Raw genomic sequence first — 20,039 nt, forward strand, 5'->3', positions numbered from 1 at the left:
TTTCAGAGTGACTGGCATTATTCTCCCCAAGCTGACTATGGGAACTTTGTTAGTCCTTCTGGCACCCCATGCAAATTGAGGCCACTCGGTAACTCACAAGGCTGTAGGGAGTCCTTCCCCAGCCCCTGCTGGCCTCCTCTTTTCTTTCTGTCTCTGCATCCTCCCCTTGCTCCAACCTACCTGCTGGCTATCCCAGGTGCGGGCGACCTGAGGTTGCATAAAGAGTGAGAGAGTTGAGGGTAGTGGAACATGTAGATGTCTCCTCCCCCAGTTCTGAGTTTATAAGCACCATTGTTACCATGGGAGACTCCACGTTGATCTTTTAGAGTGAAAACGTGGCACTCTACCTCCCTGCTGTGCCCATGGCCGACCTTACTGATCAATCGTTGTGTACTTTTTTTCACCTGTCTAGGTTCGGCCTTAGAATATTTTGTAACACAGGATGGCCATCAGCTACCACCAGTCTATTAGAGCTAAGTGAAATGAAACAGTACTGCCATCCCTGCCTTAGAGAGGTCATGAAAATAAATTGATAGGTATTCCTAAAACTGCTTATCTTTTTATGCTATATTAAGATGATATTTATAGAAAAGGAAATAAAATATATAGCCCACTACATAAAAATAAATAAATTAGACTTCACTAAACTTTGAAAGCTTTTGTGCTTCAAACAATACTATCAAGAAAATAAGAAGACAACCAGCAGAATGGGAGAAAATATTTGTAAATCATATGTCTGACAAGAGACTTGTGTTGATGAATATATAAATTACTCTTATAAGTCAGTAATAAAGTCCAGGTGTGGTGGCTCATGCCTGTAGTCCCAGCACTTTGGGAGGCAGAGGTGAGAGGATCACCTGAGGTCAGGAGTTCGAGATTAGCCTGGCCAACATGGTGAAACCCCCATCTCTACTAAAAATATAAAAATCAGCCAGGCGTGGTGGCAGGCGCCTGTAATCCCAGCTACTCAGGAGGCTGAGGCAGGAGAATCGCTTGAACCCAGGAGGCAGAGGTTGCAGTGAGCCGAGATTGTGCCATTGCACTCCAGCCTGGGCAACAAAAGTGAAACTCTGTCTCAAAAACATAAATAAATAAAAATAAGGACGGGTGTGGTGGCTCATGCCTGTAATCCCAGCACTTTGGGAGGCCAAGGTGGGCAGATCACCTGAGGTTAGGAGTTCGAGACCAGCCCAACAAACATGGTGAAACCCTGTCTCTACTAAAAATATAAAAATTATCCAGGCGTGATGGCACACACCTGTAATCCCAGCTACTCAGGAGGCTGAGGGAGGAGATTCACTTGAACCCAGGAGGCAGAGGTTGCACTGAGCCAAGATTGTGCCATTGCACTCCAGTCTAGGTGACAGAGCAAGACTCTATCTCAAAAAGACAAAAAAATCAGTAATAAAAAGATAAATAACTCAATTTAAAAATGGGTGGCTGAGCGCAGTGGCTCACGCTTGTAATCCCAGCATTTTGGGAGGCCAAGGCGGGCAGATCACAAGGTCAGGAGATCGAGACCATTCTGGCTAACACGGTGAAACTCCTTCTCTACTAAAAATACAAAAAAATTAGCCGGGCGTAGTGGTGGGCACCTGTAGTCCCAGTTACTCAGGAGGCTGAGGCAGAAGAATGGTGTAAACCTAGGAGGCAGAGCTTCATTGAGCTGAGATTGTGCCACTGCACTCCAGCCTGGGCGACAGAGCGAGACTCTGTCTCAAAAAAAAAAAAAAAAAAAGGCAAAAGATAGGAACAGACATTTCTGCAAAGGAGATAAACAAACACATGAAAAGATGCTCAACAACATCATGAGCCATCACGGAAACACAAATCCAAATCACAACGAGATGGGACTTCACTGCCCCTAGGATGGCTAGAGTGAAAATGACAGACAACAACAAGTGTTGGTGAGGAGATGGAGAAACTGGAACACTCATACGTGCTGGTGGGAATCAAAAATGGTGCAGCCAAGTTGGAAACACTTTGGCAGTTCTCCAAAAGGCTAAACATAAAGCTCCCGTATCAACCAGAAATTCTACTCTTAAACACCCAAGAGAAATGAAAACATATATCCACACAAAAACTTGTACATGAATGTTCTAGCAGCATTACTCATAATAGTCAAAAATGGAAACAACCCAAGGTCCATCAACTGATGAATGAGTAACAAAAATGTGGTCCATCCACACAAAGGAATACTATTCCCTGGAAAGGAACGAAGTGATGCTCCGTGCTGTAATGTGGATGAACCTTGAAAACATGATGCTAAGGGAATGAAAGCAGCCAGTCACAAAAGACCCCACATTGTATAATTCCATTTGTATGAAGAGTCCAAAATAGGGAAAGCCACACCAACAGGAAATAGATTAGTGGTTTCCAGAGGCTAGGGAAGAGGAATAGGAGTGACTGCTAATGGCTATAAAGTTTCTTTTGGGAGTGATGAAATGTTCTAAACTTAGAGTGTGGAAGTGGTTGTACAATCCTAAGAACACGCTAACATTGGTGAAGTTTATGGTATGTGAATTATATCTCAATAAAGCTGTTTTTAAAAAGAGTCACTTTAAAAGATAGTCCAGTTGAATCAGATGAGTGATCATCACCTAGATTCTGACTTTAGGGGCCAGAACAGGGTGATAAGTGGCCACTGAGGTCTGGCCTCAGAGGAGGGGGGTCTGCTGTGTCCTCCGCTACAACTCTCATTCACTTGCAGCCTATTGAACTTAGAAGCTGAAGAAGCTTAGGAGCTGACCTGAGGTTGATGGAAAGTTCACACGCACACCCCACCTTGGGACTGGCATTACCCAATTATTTTGCTAGTAGCATCTAGCAAACAGCTTCATTGTTCAATTTTGATTTCAACTGCTGCTGACTGGCCTTCACTAATCCTTGCGAATGACCTGGAGCCATTGGTATGGCTTCTCGAAGGAGCAAATCAATTCTCATTTTCAAAGGCACAAATATCTAGCTTTCCTTCTGCTCCGGTAAGTTCTGCAGCCCTGCAGTCAGTCCATGGAGAACAGCTCTGGATTCCTGTTGGGGCTCTGTCACTTAGTAGCTGGGTGTCCTTGGGCCGGTGTCCTACCCTTCCTGGGCTTCAGTCTCCTCCTTTGTCAAACGAGTGGTCCCCTGCCCCATTCCCTCAAGGTCGCTGCTCCTCCCCTTTCCCCGGGCACGGTTCACCGAGAGTGGTGCCGGTGCCGTTTGAGAACCTACATTAGACCTTGCAGGAAGGCAGGAAGTTTGTTTTCCAAGCTGAGCTTGGCTGTTCTTTGAAATCACAGCATGTGTCAGCAGGGAGGGTCGGGTCCTGTGTCCTTGCTCATCTATTTTTGGACCACAGAGAAATGAGAGCCAGTGGCAGAATAACAATCTAGGGGACCAGATGTCTCAGGAGAGATTGTTACCCTTGTTAATTACTTAAACGACAACCTGCTACATCAGAGCTGAGGACCCAGCCTGCTCTCCAACGACGTCCTGCATGAATCTGTGTTCTACCGGGGCCTCTGACCTCCAGCTGCCCCAAACTCGACAGGAATTACTGACCTGGGACTGATCCATAATTTTCAAGTGCCTCTCATTAGAGGAGACAGCCTCTCAATCTTTTAAAGCAAAATCTCTCTCCCAGTCACCTGAGCAGTTGTCACTTAAAAACTCAACTAAAATCTCTATGGCTGTCTTTTTTTTTTTTTTTTTAGTTCTTTGGCAGATTTTTTTTTTCTTAATCTGTTTCCCCCCGCCCCCCAGATCCTCCCTTTTGCTTTCTCAGTCTGCAGACCTGGCACTGGAAGCTTGGTGTGCAGTTCAGGGACCTTCGTGTGCCCAATGCATGGGGAGGGGGGCGTCTGCTGGCTCAGCTGCCCCGGTGGTGGGACTGGGTCGGGGACCTGGACTCAGAAAGTACTGTGGAAAAGCTGATTGACCTGTGAATTTGTACAGTGCCGGATTTGGTTTCTTCTGGCCATTGTGGTGCGTGTACACACACACACACACACACACACACACACACACACACACCACGTGTCTCTGGGATGGCTTCGCAAGCAACAGCAAGGCATGACACTGGACAGGAGGCTCAACACAAAACACACGGTCCCTGCCCTCCCAACATGAAGAGCCCCAGGGCTGTGGCTGCCTGAACCCCCCACCTGTGGCAGAGGCGTCAGGCGGAGAGGGTAAGAAGGCAAGGAAAGAGGGAAGGGGAAGAAGGCAAAGGCAGCCCGCTTTTCAGCTTGTGAACCAGAGCCATTCAACCCAGCAGAAGGCTGGTGCCGCGTAACGCCTCACCCCCAGGGAGAACCTCTGCGTCTTGGATATTTTCTCAGGCATGGAGGTGAATTTAAGCCCCCATGAAGCTGGATAAGCCCAACAGGAAGGGCCATCGAGAAGTCACATACGTTAGCCAACGTCACCCACCACTGGCAGCTACGGTTCCTATGGCAAAACTTTGTATTCAAGTTTGGAATCCTACCCACATCTCCAATAAGTGAAACTCATAAAACAGAGTTTCAAGTTTGTATTCAAGTTTGGAATCCTACCCACATCTCCAATAAGTGAAACTCATAAAACAGAGGTACTCTTTCTAAACTGTGTGTGGCATGGGGAGGCCCTCCCTCACCCCAGGTCACCTCCCACAAACACAGTTTGAACCCATATTTGTGTTTTCATATGAAAAAGAGGAGAAGACAACAGTCACGTAGAAATAAAACTGAAATCCTCCGTGCTTTGCTCCCTGGACTCACTCCCCTCCCTCCCAGAGGCAGAGCCTGGCATGACCTCTGAGAACATTCTTTTCCTTCCGCCCCTTTCCTGTCTAAGCAGATTCACACATATGCTGGAGCAACACAGGGATGCATTTTGTATGTTTTTAATTTTTTTCATGTCAAGGAAATCATGCTTAGGTTCCATTCTGTAAATTTTCTTTCATGCAACGTTGGGTTTTTGAGATTTATATGCATTGGTTCTGATAGATCTGGAACAACACTGTCTAATACAACTTTCTTTTTTTTTTTTTTTTTTTTTTGAGACAGAGTCTTGCTCTGTCACCCAGGTTGGAGTGCAGTGGTGCAATCTCGGCTACTGCAAGCTCCATCTCCCGGTTTCATGCCATTCTCCTGCCTCAGCCTCCCGTGTAGCTGGGACTACAGGCGTCCCCCACCGCACCCGGCTAATTTTTTGTATTTTTAGTAGAGACGGGGTTTCACCGTGTTAGCCAGGATGGTCTCGATCTCCTGACCTCGTGATCCGCCCATCTCGGCCTCCCAAAGTGCTGGGATTACAGGCGTGAGCCACCGCGCCCGGCCCTAATATAACTTCCTGATAAAAATGTTCTACATCCACCTGTCCACTGCAGTAGCCACTGGCCACTCAGGGCCATTGAGCACTTGGGTTTTTTTTTTTTTGAGATGGAGTCTCGCTCAGTCTTCCAGGCTGGAGTGTAGTGGCACGATCTCAGCTCACTGCAACCTCCACCTCCCAGATTCAAGAGATTCTCTTGCCTCAGCCTCCTGAGTTGCTGGGATTGCAGACACGCACTACCACAACCGGCTAATTTTTATATTTGTAGTAGAGACAGGGTTTCACCATGTTGGTCAGGATGGACTCAAACTCCTGACCTCATGATCAGCCTGCCTCGGCCTCCCAAAGTGCTGGGATTACAGGCGTGAACCACCGCACCTGGCCGCACTTGGGGTTTTTTTTTTTTTTTGGTTTGTTTGTTTTGACTTTTTTGGTTTTTGTTTTTAGAGACAGCACCTCACTCTGTCACCCAGGCTGGAGTGCAGGGGTAAGATCATGAATCACTGCAGCCTCCGCCTCCTGGGCTCAAGCAATCCTCCCCCTTAATCTCTTGAGTTCCTGGGACCACAGGTGGGTGCAACCATGCCCTGCTAAAATTTTTTTGTAGAGATGGGGTCTTGCTATGTTGTCCAGGCTGGTCTCAAACTTCTGAGCTTAAGTGATTCTCCTGCCTCAGCCTCCCAAAAAGCTGAAATTACAAGTGTGAGCCGCTGTACTCAGCCTATTGAGCACTTGGTATGTAGTTAGTGCAACTGAGGAACTAAGTTTTAGATTTTGTTCTATTTTAATCCATTGACATTGAAATAGCTGCGTGTGACTGGGAGCTGCCATGTTGGGTAGGGCCTCTCTGGAGTGTTCACTGTAGTGGATGCAAGGTGTTCCACCGTCTGAATTCACCACCCTTCGTCCTAGCTGGCCCCACTTATGCACATGCAGTTATTTCCGGCATTTATTGACATGGTACTACCGTGAGGATTCCTTATGCACGTCTCTTAGTGGACATTTTTGAGAATTTCTGCAGGGCATGTATGTAAACATGGACTCATGGGTTCCATGGAGTGTGTGTAAACTTTCTGGCTATGCCAAGTCCATCTAAATAGGTTGTACGGATGAACACATTCACTAGTAGTGCATGGAAGTTCCCGTTTCTCATGTCAGACTCATTCCCATTATTACCAATCCAATGGGTGTGAAATGCTTATTCTCTTGCTTAATGTGCTATTCCCTGATGATGCGTTGCATTGAGCATACTGTCCTGTTTGTTGGCCACTCAAATTTCCCCTCTGGAAACCACCTGTTCCTTTCTTCTGCCGTGGGACCCCTGCACCAGCTACTCTGTCTCTTTGAGTATCTGATCGTGTGCTATTTCCTCAGGGAAGCCTTCTCTGGCCTCTATCAGAGTTGGAGTCTCTGTATCATAAACTCTTACAGAACCTGGTATTTCCTTTAATACTGAACCCAATTCTAATTGAAGAATTCGTTGTGTGATTTTATTTTATGTATTTATTTATTTATTTAATTTATTTATTGAGACGCAGTCTCACTCTGTTGCCCAGGCTGGAGTGCAGTGGCGTGATCTTGGCTCACTGCAAGCTCCATCTCCTGGGTTCACACCATTCTCCTGCCTCAGCCTCCCGCATAGCTGAGACTACAGGCGCCCGCCACCACGCCCGGCTAATTTTTTGTATTTTTTTAGTAGAGTTTCACAGTGTTAGCCAGAACGGTCTCGATATCCTGACCTCGTGATCCGCCCACCTTGGCCTCCCAAAGTGCTGGGATTACAGGTGTGAGCCACTGCACCTGGCCGATTTTATTTTTATTAGTAGTTTCTCACTGTATCTCTGGGACTAGCCCCATCTCTGACACACAGTGGATGGTTAATAAATAAGCATAGAATAAAATCATGAATACGTAAATACAAGGACAAGGGCCACATCTTAGCCCCAACCCAGTTCCTATTGGCATCTTCTCTAGGATAGCACCAGTTCATTCCACATGGGGATTTTTTCATTGAAAGTAGAACAGATTTTTCAAGCAAGAATACAAAGCAAAACCTCAATAAATACCAAAGGGTCTGACTTGTGAGGATTACTTTAGCACCAAAGAAATTGAATTAGAAATCAGTAACAAACCTAAGTGATGAAATTGCCTGGAAATGTAAAATCATGCTTATAAATAACTTAGGAATCAAAGGAGAAATCCAAACAGAAATTAGATAGAAATTAGATTAAAAGAGAACTGAGCAAAAATAAATATACTCAAAACTTGTGAGATGAGCTAAAAGAGAATTTAGAGGGAACACAGTTGCTAACGCTGTGTTATATAAATGCTAATATTGGAGAAAAAAGAAAGATGAAAGGTAATTAGCTAAGCCAACGACTCTAGATGCTAGAAAAAGAACAACAGAGTAAACATTGGTGAAATGTCAAAGGTACCATTAAGGATATCAATCAAATGAAAAGTTGGTTCATTACAAGTGGATTGGAAAAGCACAGATGCTTTCAAATCAGTGAGAAACTGGGGCCCAGGGCTCTAGATGCAGGAGGCAAAGTGAGACCTCGGTTCAGGGACTGCGGTGCTGAGGAAGGGGACTGCTGTCTGGCGGCCGGTCTCAGCTCTGCCCAGGACTCGCGGGAGACCTGGGAGGGTCACTTCCCACCTTCGACCCTGGGGATTCCCAATCTGTAGTACGAGAGCGTTAGATTCAGTATCCCTAAGCTCTCTTCCAAACCTGACTCTCTGGGAATATTTTATTCTGATCCAGTAGCAGAGAGGAAAAGGATGTTATCCCAGGAGGGAACTATGATTCCTAGGCACATGGAGTAGAAATCTCTTCTAGGATCTAGTAGCTGCTCATCTCCCCTGACACATCTGGCTGCCCATGACAGCAAGGGCTTGCTTTCGTTTCCTCGAATTCACCCCCATTCCTCCTTTGCCCCTTCCTTTACCCCTGGCTTGCTGCTTCATCCTCCCCAGAGAGCCTTTCCTGAGCCCCAGATGGAGGTAGATCACCCAGTCCACAGTCTTATTAAATAGCTCTTGTCGGCCAGGCGTTGTGGCTCGTGCCTGTAATCTCAGCACTTTGGGAGGCCAAGGCGGGTGGATCACCTGAGGTCAGGAGTTCGAGACCAGCTTGGCCAACATGGTGAAACCCCATCTCTACTAAAAATACAAAAAATTAGCCAGGCCTGGTGGCGGACACCTGTAATCCCAGCTACTCAGGAAGCTGAGGTAGGAGAATCGCTGGAACCCGGGAGGCAGAGTTTGCAGTTAGCTGAGTTTGCACCACTGCACTCCAGCCTGGGCAACGAGAATGAAACTCCTTCTTAAAAAAAAAAAAAAAATTTATACATATAGCTCTTGTCTAAATGTCACAATCACATGCATAATGTGTTTAGTGACCGCTTCCCAGGATGTCTCCCTGGGTCCCTGGGGGCTCTGCCTTCCTCGCCGGTGTATTTCCAGGGCACCGCATGGCAGCACTCCGTCCTTATTTCTGCGATGCCATTTAGATTTGTGCAATGCTCCCCATTCGAACAGGACCAGCTCCTTCGCCAGCTGCCCGCCCGCCCGGCTCCCAGGGCTGCTGGCGGCTGTGGCACTTGCCTCTTATTTACCTGCCTTGACCTTAGAGGAGCTCAGAGCTCCATTCAGCAAAGCTGTCTCCTGCCAAAGCCGTTACAATTTCTTAGCTCCAGGCAGAGACAGACCGCAGATGGCTTAATTTAGAAGCATCTCAGAAGGAATTCCTTGCTCCATAACTCTTCATCCTTCGACTCCAGGGGTCCACAGGGTCGTGACCACACAAGGGCTTGAGGCCTGACTTGTAATCATGCTCCTCATGTGTCGCTGGGCTGCTTGGAGAGGGGGGAGTGTGCATGTGGGGCAGAGCCATGACCTTGCAGCCAGTGACTTTTGCTTCACGGACTCCATGAGCATTTAATAAGAGGCAATGGAGCTCGTGATGAAGGGCTTGGGGCCTTGAGTCTTGCAGCTCTGGGTTCAATCTCTGAAAAGGGGCAAATGACTTAACCTTCTGGAACTTCCACTTTCCCATCTGTAAAATGGAGACAACGATGGTGCCGGCCTCCTCGGGGCATTCCGAGGCTTATATGAAATAAATGCACAGCGCCCAGCAAATAGCAGGTCTGTTCTTGTCCTAGCATTGCTGTTGACAAGGGGCTGAACATGCCAGTGCTGGCCTCCAGGACCAATTTTGCAGAGAGGCACCCAGCTACCAGGCCCATTAAGGATCGGAACTCCCCTCTCCACAGACAACTGGTTTTTTTGGTTAGGGATTTGGAGACTTTGTGGGTCCCGAATAGACCCCATCTCCCTTCGCTTTCAGTGGAGTCTGCCAGACCCAGGCACTAAGCATCTCCTTTGGTTTTCGCCTCCAGACTCCACCTCGCTGGGCCCCCTCTGGCTTCTGAGGATCTGTTTTCCTTCTGTTCCCTCCCTTCCCACCTCCCTCGCCACAGTCCTTCCAGGGCACACTCAAGTCCCTCCTGGCATGAGAAGCCCTTGCTGGCCGCCAGAGGTCAGATTCTCTCAATTTCCTTCACTCATCATTCATTCATACATTTGATCACCCACCCAACCTTGTTTAAACACTTCTGAAATGCCAGGTTCTAGGGGTCCCTCAGGAAACGGGCCAGGAGCAGACCCTGCTTCACAGAGGACGAGCCCTTCCTTGAGCTTCCCTCTGGGATGAATTCACTCTGTGAGATTCCAGTTGGAATGGGAAGTCATCCACATCAGAGACCACAGGTGACATGCGCTCTGCCTCTCCCAATGTCAGTGCACAGCAGGTGCCAAAGTGTGTGTGGTTAGTCATTGGCGGGGAGCCTCTCATGCCCAAAACACTCCTTTAGAAAACCAAGGGGAATATGGAACTTGGAACTCTGAAGTGCAAGGGGTATGTGCTTAGCAGCTGCTGGCACACAGTAGGTGCTTAATAAATATTTTTTAGATGGATGGATGGGTGAATGCTTCTGCTTCAGTGAAGTTTCTAAGTAAACGGCAATGGCGAAAAAGAAAATTTCTCATCAGGGTTCTCTTTTGTCCTTGTGTGGTTAGACTGAGCAGCTCCTTAGGGCTTCAATCCTCCAGTCACCTTCTTAGGGTATGAGATGAGTGGGTGCTGGTGAGCCTCCTGCCACCAGCAGAGCCAGCCACAGCCCCGCCCACCATCGCCGCATGCTGATTTGCCCAGGGAATGGCTTGAGGGCTATATTAGCTTCTAGAGGCTGCTTTAACAAATTGTCACAAACTTGGTGGCATAAGACCATAGAAATGTTTGCTCTCACAGTTCTGGAGGGGCCAGACCAACAAATCAAAGTGTCATCAGGGCCGCACTCCCTGGGAGGTTCTAGGGAGAACCCTCCCTGCCTCCTCCAGCTCCTGCGGGCTCCTGATGCTTCTTGGTTGTGGCCACATCGCTCGCATCTCTGCCTCTGCCTTCACATGGCTGTCTCCTCTGTGTCTTCTGTTTCTTCTAAAGACGCTTGTGATTGGATTTAGGGCCCACTTGAATAATCTAGGATGATCTCATCTCAAGATCTTTAATTATATCTGCAAAGACCCTGTCTCCAAATAAGGCCACATTCTCAAGTTCTGGGGGTTAGTACATACACCTATCTTTTTGGGAGTCATGGTTCAGCTCACTACAAGGGCCAAGGAGGAAGGAATGGACATGGCTGAGAGGTGGTTTGCAGAGCTTTGCTCCCCTATGACGAGCCATGGGCACTCAGAGAAGCAGAGAGAAGAAACATGGCTGCCAGGGACTTGGGGCAGGGGGAGGTGGGAGCTGCTATTCAAGGGGTAGTTTCATTTATGCAAAATGAATACTCTCTAGAGACCTGCTGTACAACACTGTGCCTAGAGTTAACAGTAATGCATATACGCGGGCACCGTGGCTCATGCCTGTAATCCCAGCACTTTTCGAGGCCGAGGTGGGTGGATCACCTGAGGTGAGGAGTTCGAGACCAGCCTGGCCAACATGGAGAAACCCCGTTTCTAATAAAAATACAAAAAATTAGCCGGGCGTGGTGGTGCACACCTGTAATCCTAGCTACTTGGGAGGCTGAGGCAGGAGAATCACTTGAACCCAGGAGGTGGAGGTTGCAGTGAGCCGAGATCATACCATTGCACTCCAGCCTGGGCAACAGGAGCAAAACTCTGCCTCAAAAAAAAAAAAAAAAAAAAAAAAAAGCAATAGTTCATATACTATTCTGTGCACTTGAAAATGCTGCTAAGAGATCAGATCTCATCTTAAGGGTTCTCACCAAAAAGATCTCCAAAAAGCAAAACAGCAAAAAACCAACTGGGCATGAGGAAGCTTTGGAATTGACTTTTTTTTTTTTGGAGACAGGATCTCTGTCCCATAGTCTGGAGTGCAGTCGCATGACAATGGCTCATTGTAGCCTCGACCTTCCAGGCTCAATCAATCCTCCCATCTGAGTCTCTCAAGTGACTGGAACTACAGGCATGTGCCACCTTGCCTGGCTAATTTTTGTATTATATGTAGAGACAGAGTTTTGCCATGTTGCCTAGGCTGGTCTCTAACTCCTGGGCTCAAGCAATCCACTTACCTTGGCCTCCCAAATGGCTTGGATTACAGGTGTGAGTCACCTTGACTGGCCATTGATGGCCACCTTTTTTTTTTTTTTTTGAGACGGAGTCTTGCTCTGTTGCCCAGGCTGGAGTGCAGTGGCACGATCTCGGCTCACTGCAAGCTCTGCCTCCCGGGTTCACGGCATTCTCCTGCCTCAGCCTCCCGAGTAGCTGGGACTACAGGTACCCGCCACCACGCCCGGCTAATTTTGTTTTGTATTTTTTAGTAGAGATGGGATTTCACAGTGTTAGCCAGGATGGCCTCGATCTCCTGACCCTGTGATCTGCCCGCCTCGGTCTCCCAAAGTGCTAGGATTACAGGCATGAGCCACCGCGCCCGGCCTGATGGCTGTTTTTTTTATTGTAGTGATGGTTTCAGGGCTATTTGCATATGTCCAAACTCATCAAATTTTACACATTAAATGCAGGTTTTGCAGGTTAGGTAGATCAATCATACCTCAACAAGGCTGTTACAAATATCTTTTTAAAAAGTAAAATTAACTTTGGGAGGCCAAGGGAAGAGGATCACTTGAGGCTAGGGGTTCCAGACCACCCTGGTCAACACATTGAGACCCTTGTCTCTACAAAAAAATACAAAAATTAGCCGGGCATGGTGGCGCACACAAGTCCTAGCTACTTGGAAGCAAGGCAGGAGGATCCCTTGAGCCCAAGAGTTTGAGGCTGCAGTGAGCCATGATTGTGCCACTGCATTCCAGCCTGGGTGACAGAGTGAGAACCTGACTCGGGGGTAGAAGGGGGGAAAAGGAAAATTCTTATAGTGACATTGTAACTACATGGATAGTTGTTTTCACATGCTAAACATTTTGCAAAGTCAAATATAAATAGTTATTATTACTATTTGAAAAATATGGCTGTGTTCTAAAAAGCAAACAAAAAGACACCATTGGTGACTGGCCATCAGAGACAGCATGACCGCCAATCTGGATGCCACTAAGGCCATGGATGCCTCGGGTCCAAGCCAGCTGGACACCAGGGTGGCTGCATGCCCCCAAGACCCTGATGCACCTGTCTTCCTAAGCATCTCTAGTTGCCCTTTTTTTTTTTTTTTTTTTTTGAGACGGAGTCTCGCTGTGTCACCCAGGCTGGAGTGCAGTGGCGTGATCTCGGCTCACTGCAAGCTCCGCCTCCCGGGTTCACGCCATTCTCCTGCCTCAGCCTCCGAGTAGCTGGGACTACAGGCGCCCACCACCATGCCTGGCTAATTTTTGTATTTTTAGTAGAGATGGGGTCTTGCCACGTTGGCCAGGCCAGGCTGGTCTCAAACTCCTGACAAGTGATCCGCCCGCCTTGGCCTCCCAAAGCACTGGAATTACAAGTGTGAGCCACTGCGCCCGGCCTCTAGCTGCCTTTTAGGAGCCACGGGCCTCAGGAAGATCATGCCACGGTGTAAAAATCAGGCTACCACTCGCCAGAAGGTCACAAAGGTGTCACTAGAAGCCCTTTGTCCACGGACTATTTTCCTCCTACACACTGTGCAAGGCCTTCTCCCTTCTCAGTGTGCCTTGTCAGGCTACTTGGACATTTTTCCGAAATGTTGAGATTGAGCTGAGGACACGATCATGGTTTGATTGATGGAAATGAGTTGCACGGCAGACATGCAGCCCTGGGCCCAGGTAGGCACTGGGTGACTGTGCTACGCGCCCCGACCTGAGGGGCTCAGTAGCTTTCAGGCTGGGCTCAGGCCTCTCCCTTGGTTGCAAGAGCCCCAAGGCGATTCTAGGGCAAACCTAAAAAATCTGAAACCTGAGGCTGGGGCTGGGACTGCGACTGGTGCTGCGGCTGGGCTGAGGCTGGACAGCTCTGAGAAACGCTGCCATGGAGGGTCCCTAGAGGGACTTGCAAAGGGCCCTGAAACCTCCTAAATTGCCTGCACTGTTTTTTATGTAAGCACTTGTAGGCATTTTTTTCCCCCAGAAGAAGAGGGCCCGTGGCTCTCCAAAGAGCATCCCCAAGGGGTCCACGTCCGCAGGAAGGTGAAGAACGTGGTTATTCCGGGAAGAACAGAATCTCCGGTCACCATTTGATGTTTATGGGTTTCTAACAACCCTCCACAGCCCCCTGCCTTCTTTCACCTCAGCAAGTGAGGTGTAGGGAGCACCCTAGACACAGCAGGCGCAGCAGCTGTGACAGAATATTCTGGAAAGAATCCAGAACTTAGAGCCCAGAGGTTGGGGGTCACCAATTCCCTGTGGGGGCAGCCCTGAACCACACTCTGCCCTGGGCCTCTGTTTCCTCGTCTGTGAAATGATAAACAGTCCAAGGGGGATTCCACCGGGTCCAGAGAACAGAGACTTTCCCTACAAGCCGCTCCTTATCTTCCCTCTACCCCCTTTTAATATTTCATCCTCTCTCCCCACAGTTTTCTTCTTCTGTCACCTTTCTTCATGCTAACCTGCAGCACTGTGGGCTTAGGTAACCACTCCAGGGTGGTCAACCCTGGCCTAGATTCTTGACAAGCACCCTGTGGCTGTCCCAGGCATGGGTCCTGCTTTATCCTGAACCCACTGCAGAGCCTTTGGCTGCTCCTGCAAATCCAAACAGGACCTGCCCTGCCCACCCTCCACCTGGCCACCCCATCCCCTCACAAACTTGAGCTCTCTTGGATCCCAGGGCCAGCATGCACGCTACCCCCTTTGCCCTGGAATCCCAGCTCATCCTTCAAGACCCCCTGTATGCATCTCTTCCCCAAGACCTGCCCAATTTGTTCTCACTGCACATGCCCCAGCCCTCTGTCCATTGTAATGTAATAGCTGTGTAGTTACTGCTGGATGTCTGCTCTCCCTCTAGATTAAAAGCTCCATGAGGGTAGGGCCGAGTCTCTCTGGTTTACTGCTGTATCCCCCACATCTGACACAGAGTTGTGTTCAATCAACATGCATTTCATGAATTAACAGATGGATAGAAGCCCAGATGCAGGAATGACCACGTGAGCCCAAACCCTTTCCACCCTGTGCCATCCTTAGGTTATCCCAAAGGAGAAATGCCAAGGCAGGAGGATATTGTGATCAGTTAATGGGATGGATTTTGTGGCACTTGGAGGTGATGTAACAGACACAGTGGACATGAGGAGATGAGGTGGGGTCTTCACTCACCACCATTTCTTGAGAAGAAAGGACAGGCTGAGATACCGATTGCATAAAATCTTAACTGAAAGGGCTCCCACTCCTTGAATCTGTCTCCCTTGCTTTTTTTTTTTTTTTTTTTTTTTTTTTTTTTTTTTAATTTATTCTTGAGCTCTGCTTCTGGTGCTGTTGAAGTGCAGCTCTTGACTCCTATGGTGGCTGCCACTGGGCAGGAGGGAAGTGATCTAATTCCCAGCAAGGGAGTGCAGATATGGTCAGGAGGTCCCCCTTGGACAGGGTGGCTCGTTTGGGGTTTTTAATGGTGGAAAAGCAGTGTGTGAAGGACACTGGCCACTAGGTCCCATTGCATGGTCGTCTGGTGATAGTCTGGCAACTTTTATTCTGCCTGCATCTTCCCCAGCAAGGAGCTGGACAGAACGACGAACACTTCTCCCGGGCAGTCCCTGCTCTCTGCCTCGCAGCTCAGCACCAGGAGACTCACAGCACTTGCTGTGACTGCCTCCCTCTTACGGCTATTTTTATCATTACTCTAAGATTGAAGTAGGGGGTGGGCAAGGGGAGCAACCGGAATGAGCTGCACCAAAGACTCCCCTCACCCACCCACTCTTCCCTTCTGTCCACAGGTGGGCCGCCACCTGGATACGTTCCCCACCGAAGCCCATCGCCAGAGAGCATTAAAAGCCCACCGGGAAGAGTGTGCCGTGCGCCAGGGGACCCTGCGGATGGGCAACTACACCCACCCCTAACCCCTCCCTCCCTGCCATGAGAAGCCATCTTGACAGAATGGAAAATTCCTAGAAGGACTCCCTCTCTTGCCCCAACCCTGACATTCCCCCATTTTTATGCGGGTTCTGCTTCAAGGAGCTCAGATTCAAGTCTTAGGTTAATTGGTTTCAGTAAAAGTCCCCCCTTTTAGGTTAGCCAGCATTAGTCTCCACTTAGCCCCAGTGACCCTCTCTACCTGGAGCCTCCACCTCCTCCTCCTCCTCCTCCTTCTCCTCCTTCTCCTCCTTCTCCTCCTCCTCCTAGGGCAGGCTCACCCTGCCTCTTCTCAAGCCCTCACCTGCCAGGACAAACCCAAATTACAAGACAATTGTTTAGACTCCAGGCTAAGGGTCGATTCCATGGCTCTGCCCATTACGTGTTAAGAACGACCTGCGTATTTGCTACAGAAAGCATGACAGTGACGTGCTTTGAAAACCCTCATTTTCTATTCCAAACATGAGTTTTAATTGCTGTTTTTGGGATGCCTGATGTCTCATCACGGCAGTATTATCTCTCTGGGACCTCTGACAGCAGGAAGAGCCAATGGTTCATTATTCGAGCCTGCCCCCGCCTCCTCGGTGCTGGGGCCCTGTCAATCAAGCAGGCCAAGATGGACTCCTCCCCCAGGACTGACTTTGGAAGGTCAACCCCCTCTGGAAAAAGAGAGCCTTCCGGGCGAGGGGGTAGACTGCCGAACACAGGCTACCCAACTTCTCAGCTGAATTCCTGGGCACTTCCTCACTCGGTCTTTCTGTGTGTTCTTTGGCTTCTCTCTGCAAATTTTATGCTGATCTATTTTAAATTAAAAATGCTATTTATCATCCTCCTTTTGTGTCTTCGTTTGAAAACCAGTGAGCAAACCAGCCTCAGAGCCATCAAATGAGGGTGCCCGATAGAGACCTCTCAAGTTGGCTCCAAGACATTCCAACCACGCCTTTTCTGAGGGAGGCAAATTTTCAAGTTTTCAATATCATTTCTAATCTGAGGATTTATTTTCTTTTATTTATTTATTTATTTTGAGATGGAGTCTTGCCAGGCTGGTGTGTAGGGACGCAATCTCAGCTCACTGCAACCTCTGCCTCCTGGGTTCACGCCATTCTCCTGCCTCAGCCTCCTGAGTTGCTGGGACTACAGGTGCGTGCCAACACACCCAGCTAATTTTTGTATTTTTAGTAGACACGGGGTTTCACCATGTTGGCCAGGATGGTCTTGATCTCTTGACCTTGTGATCTGCCCGCACTGGCCTTCCAAAGTGCTGGGATTACAGGCATGAGCCGCCGCGCCCAGCCAAATATTTCTTTTCTTTTTTTTTTTTTTTTGTGACAGAGTCTCGCTGTCGCCCAGGCTGGATTGCAGCGGCACAATCTTGGCTCACTGCAAGCTCTGCCTCCCGGGTTCACGCCATTCTCCTGCCTCAGCCTCCCAAGTAACTGGGACCACAGGCGCCCACTGTGCCCGGCTAATTTTTTTTTTTTTTTTGTATTTTTAGTAGAGATGGGGTTTCACCGTGTTAGCCAGGAGGGTCTCAATCTCCTGACCTCGTGGTCTTGATCTTCTGACCTCATGATCTGCCCGCCTCGGCCTCCCAAAGTGCTGGGATTACAGGCATGAGCCACCGCCCCCGGCCCCAGCCGAGGATTTCTTAATGTTTATCTTCAACCTGGCAACCCCAGACTCTTTTTTTTTTTGAGACGGAGTCTTGCTCTGTCACCCAGGCTGGAGTGCAGTGGTGCAATCTCAGCTTACTGCAGCCTCCGCCTCCCAGGTGCAAGCAATTCTCCTGCCTCAGCCTCCTGAGTAGCTGGGATTACAGGCACGGGCCACCATCCCCAGCTAATTTTTGTATTTTTAGTAGAGACGAGTTTCACCATGTTGGCCAGGATGGTCTTGATCTCTTGACCACGTGATCTGCCCACCTCAGCCTCCCAAAGTGCTGGTAATACAGGCATGAGCCGCCACGCCCTGTCCCTATACTCATTTATCCAGCTGCCCACTCAGCGTCTCCCCTTGAGTGTCTGACATTCATTGTTAACCAACACGGCCAAGGCAGACATTTGATTTTTTTTTCTGCCAAACTTACTTCTCTCTCTGTCTTTCCCATCTCATAAGTGAGACTACCATCTACCCAGCTGTGGAAGCCAAAATTCTTCAATACTCATTTTCCTTCATTCCTTCAATCTCCCAAGCAGGCAGAATCTGAGTTGGCTGGCCCTGAGCAGGCGGTAGCACGCCATGCCACAGAAGAACGCGAAACCTAGCTCTGCCCAGCAATTAATTTCCGTGTGATCTTGAGCAACAGTCCTAGCCTCTCTCTGTGCATCTCAGAGACAGGGCCCCACACATCACAGACTGTGTCTTCAAGCTATATTAGATGACCATTACATTAAAGAATGTATATGAAGGGATGAGCACAGGAACTGGCACTTTTAAGCAATAGATTAATATGAATTATTAGTTTCTTATCACTAAAGCACACTGCAGAAGCATCAACCAGAGCCCTGTGAGTGACTAAGGGACTGGGCAGGGCAGGACGCTCACGGGGACAGAACGCTTTCCTCCAGATACATCCAGAAGCTGAAGGGTATTTTGAATCGAACCCACTCTTTCGCTCTGAAATCCCCTATGGAAACGGGAGGGGGCACATCAGGAGGCAGAAGAGTTTCCTGAAGAACCCAAAATTGGCCCCATTGTGGCAACAGAGATGCCCTCCCAGGCCTGCTTTTCCCCAGGACCTGGGCGGAGGCAGGCAGGACAGGCTCAGCCAGGTAATCTTTTTTTTCTCCAATCACTCCTTGCCGCATTTGCTGGGGGACCCACTAGGGCTGTGGCAGATGCCCTGGGAGCACCACCGTGGGTGCTCTCTGGAGTCCTCTGAGTGCTCCCAGCCCAGGGCGGAAGCGGTGCTCAGTGGAGAGACCCTCAGCTCCTTGTCCTACAGCGCCACCCGCTGGCGAGTCTAAGTCAGAGGCGGTGGAGATTCCCCGCGCTTCCCTCTCTCCTGGCGTCCCTCCCCCACCAAGCCTGGTTCTTCCCTCCTCATTGATTATCTGTGACTGCACAAAGCCCCAAGTCTGATTCTGGTCTGATTCTACCTTCTTGGGTATCCTGTCACCTCGGCCAAACCCCTGTCCTCACCTGAGCTGACCCTGGCTGGTGCAACTACCTGCCCTTTATGACCCGAATAGAGTCCCCAAAGTGTCCAGCCTGGAAGGGCCATCTTATTCATCTCCCTCCACTGCCATTTCCTCAACTTCATAGGTGGAAAGTGGACGTGAAAGGAAGCCTGAGTTCCACTCAGGAAGCCAGGGCAGTGAACTCTCCCAGGCCAGTGACGCCCACGACACGTTCCAGAGCCTGCCTCCCAAAACCCCTTCCCAATGAAAGGTGGACAGAAATGGGGATAGCCCTAGCTTTCCATCCCACGTCCTCCCAATCACGCACCAACAAATGCCAGGTGAGCATGAGTGTCTTTGGAGGTATGGCTTTGTGCCTCTGTTTTGGCTAATTTCCTCACTGGTTGGCATTTAGGAACATTCTATCTCCTGGTTGACCTTCTTGGCAACACCTCATCAGAGGTTTAACCAAAGAGGTCCACAGGCACTGTTTCCACAGGCCTAGGGAGGCAGCTGGTCTGGGCCCTAACCTGGCCTGCTTGAAATTCTCTGAAGTCCCCTCCAAGGTGAGAGGGAGGCAGCACCACACTGATGTGCGCCTGGCAAGGTGGACGGGGCAAGTGCAGGACTGGGTGCCAGAGCGTGGAGACGGAGCCATTGGGAAGAGGACTCATGGAGATGGACGGGCTTGAGGACACCTGGAGATGAGGCAGGGTCTTCACCCACCACCATTTCTTAAGAAGAAAGGGCAGGCTGAGATACCGGTTGCACAAAATCTTAACTGAAGAGCCTCCCACTCCTTGGATCTGTCTCCCTTGCATTTTTTTTGCTGTTGAGGTTCAGCTTTTGACTCCTATGGTGGCTGCCACTGGGCAGGAGGGAAGTGACCTACTTCCCAGCAAGGGACTGCAGGCAGGGCCAGGAGGTCCCCCTTGGAATGTCCGGGAGAAGACAAAGGGTGGTAGAACTACTTAGCATCCATACAGGGGCAGGGCAGACCTCCCGGATGAAAGCTCCAGCTCTCCTCCCACACTGATCCCCACTGGCTTCAGTCCATGGCCAGATTTTTAGAGCCCAAACTTCATTCATTCTGTCTCCCTCTCAAAGATAAACTGTATAATTAACAATTTCCTTGGACAGAAGAAAG

The 20,039-nt window shown here is 49.2% G+C and overlaps 2 protein-coding genes across 5 annotated transcripts in view; one reads left to right on the forward strand and one right to left on the reverse strand.

The window, feature by feature from the left end:
• Positions 1–16,602, forward strand: part of CFAP77 (cilia and flagella associated protein 77) — a 166,897-nt gene extending 150,295 nt beyond the window's left edge. Inside the window, exon 6 of the mRNA XM_008005858.3 lies at positions 15,638–16,602. Within this exon, the coding sequence (XP_008004049.3) occupies positions 15,638–15,760 (123 nt within the window). The 3' untranslated portion in view covers positions 15,761–16,602. The remainder of the gene's footprint in view (positions 1–15,637) is intronic.
• The window catches only part of DDX31 (DEAD-box helicase 31), a 136,454-nt gene that overhangs the window by 21,189 nt on the left and 95,226 nt on the right, over positions 1–20,039 (reverse strand). The gene's annotated exons all lie outside the window — the stretch shown is intronic.

The sequence above is a fragment of the Chlorocebus sabaeus genome, chromosome 12 (assembly GCF_047675955.1).
Source record: "Chlorocebus sabaeus isolate Y175 chromosome 12, mChlSab1.0.hap1, whole genome shotgun sequence".
Classification (NCBI taxonomy): domain Eukaryota; kingdom Metazoa; phylum Chordata; class Mammalia; order Primates; family Cercopithecidae; genus Chlorocebus; species Chlorocebus sabaeus.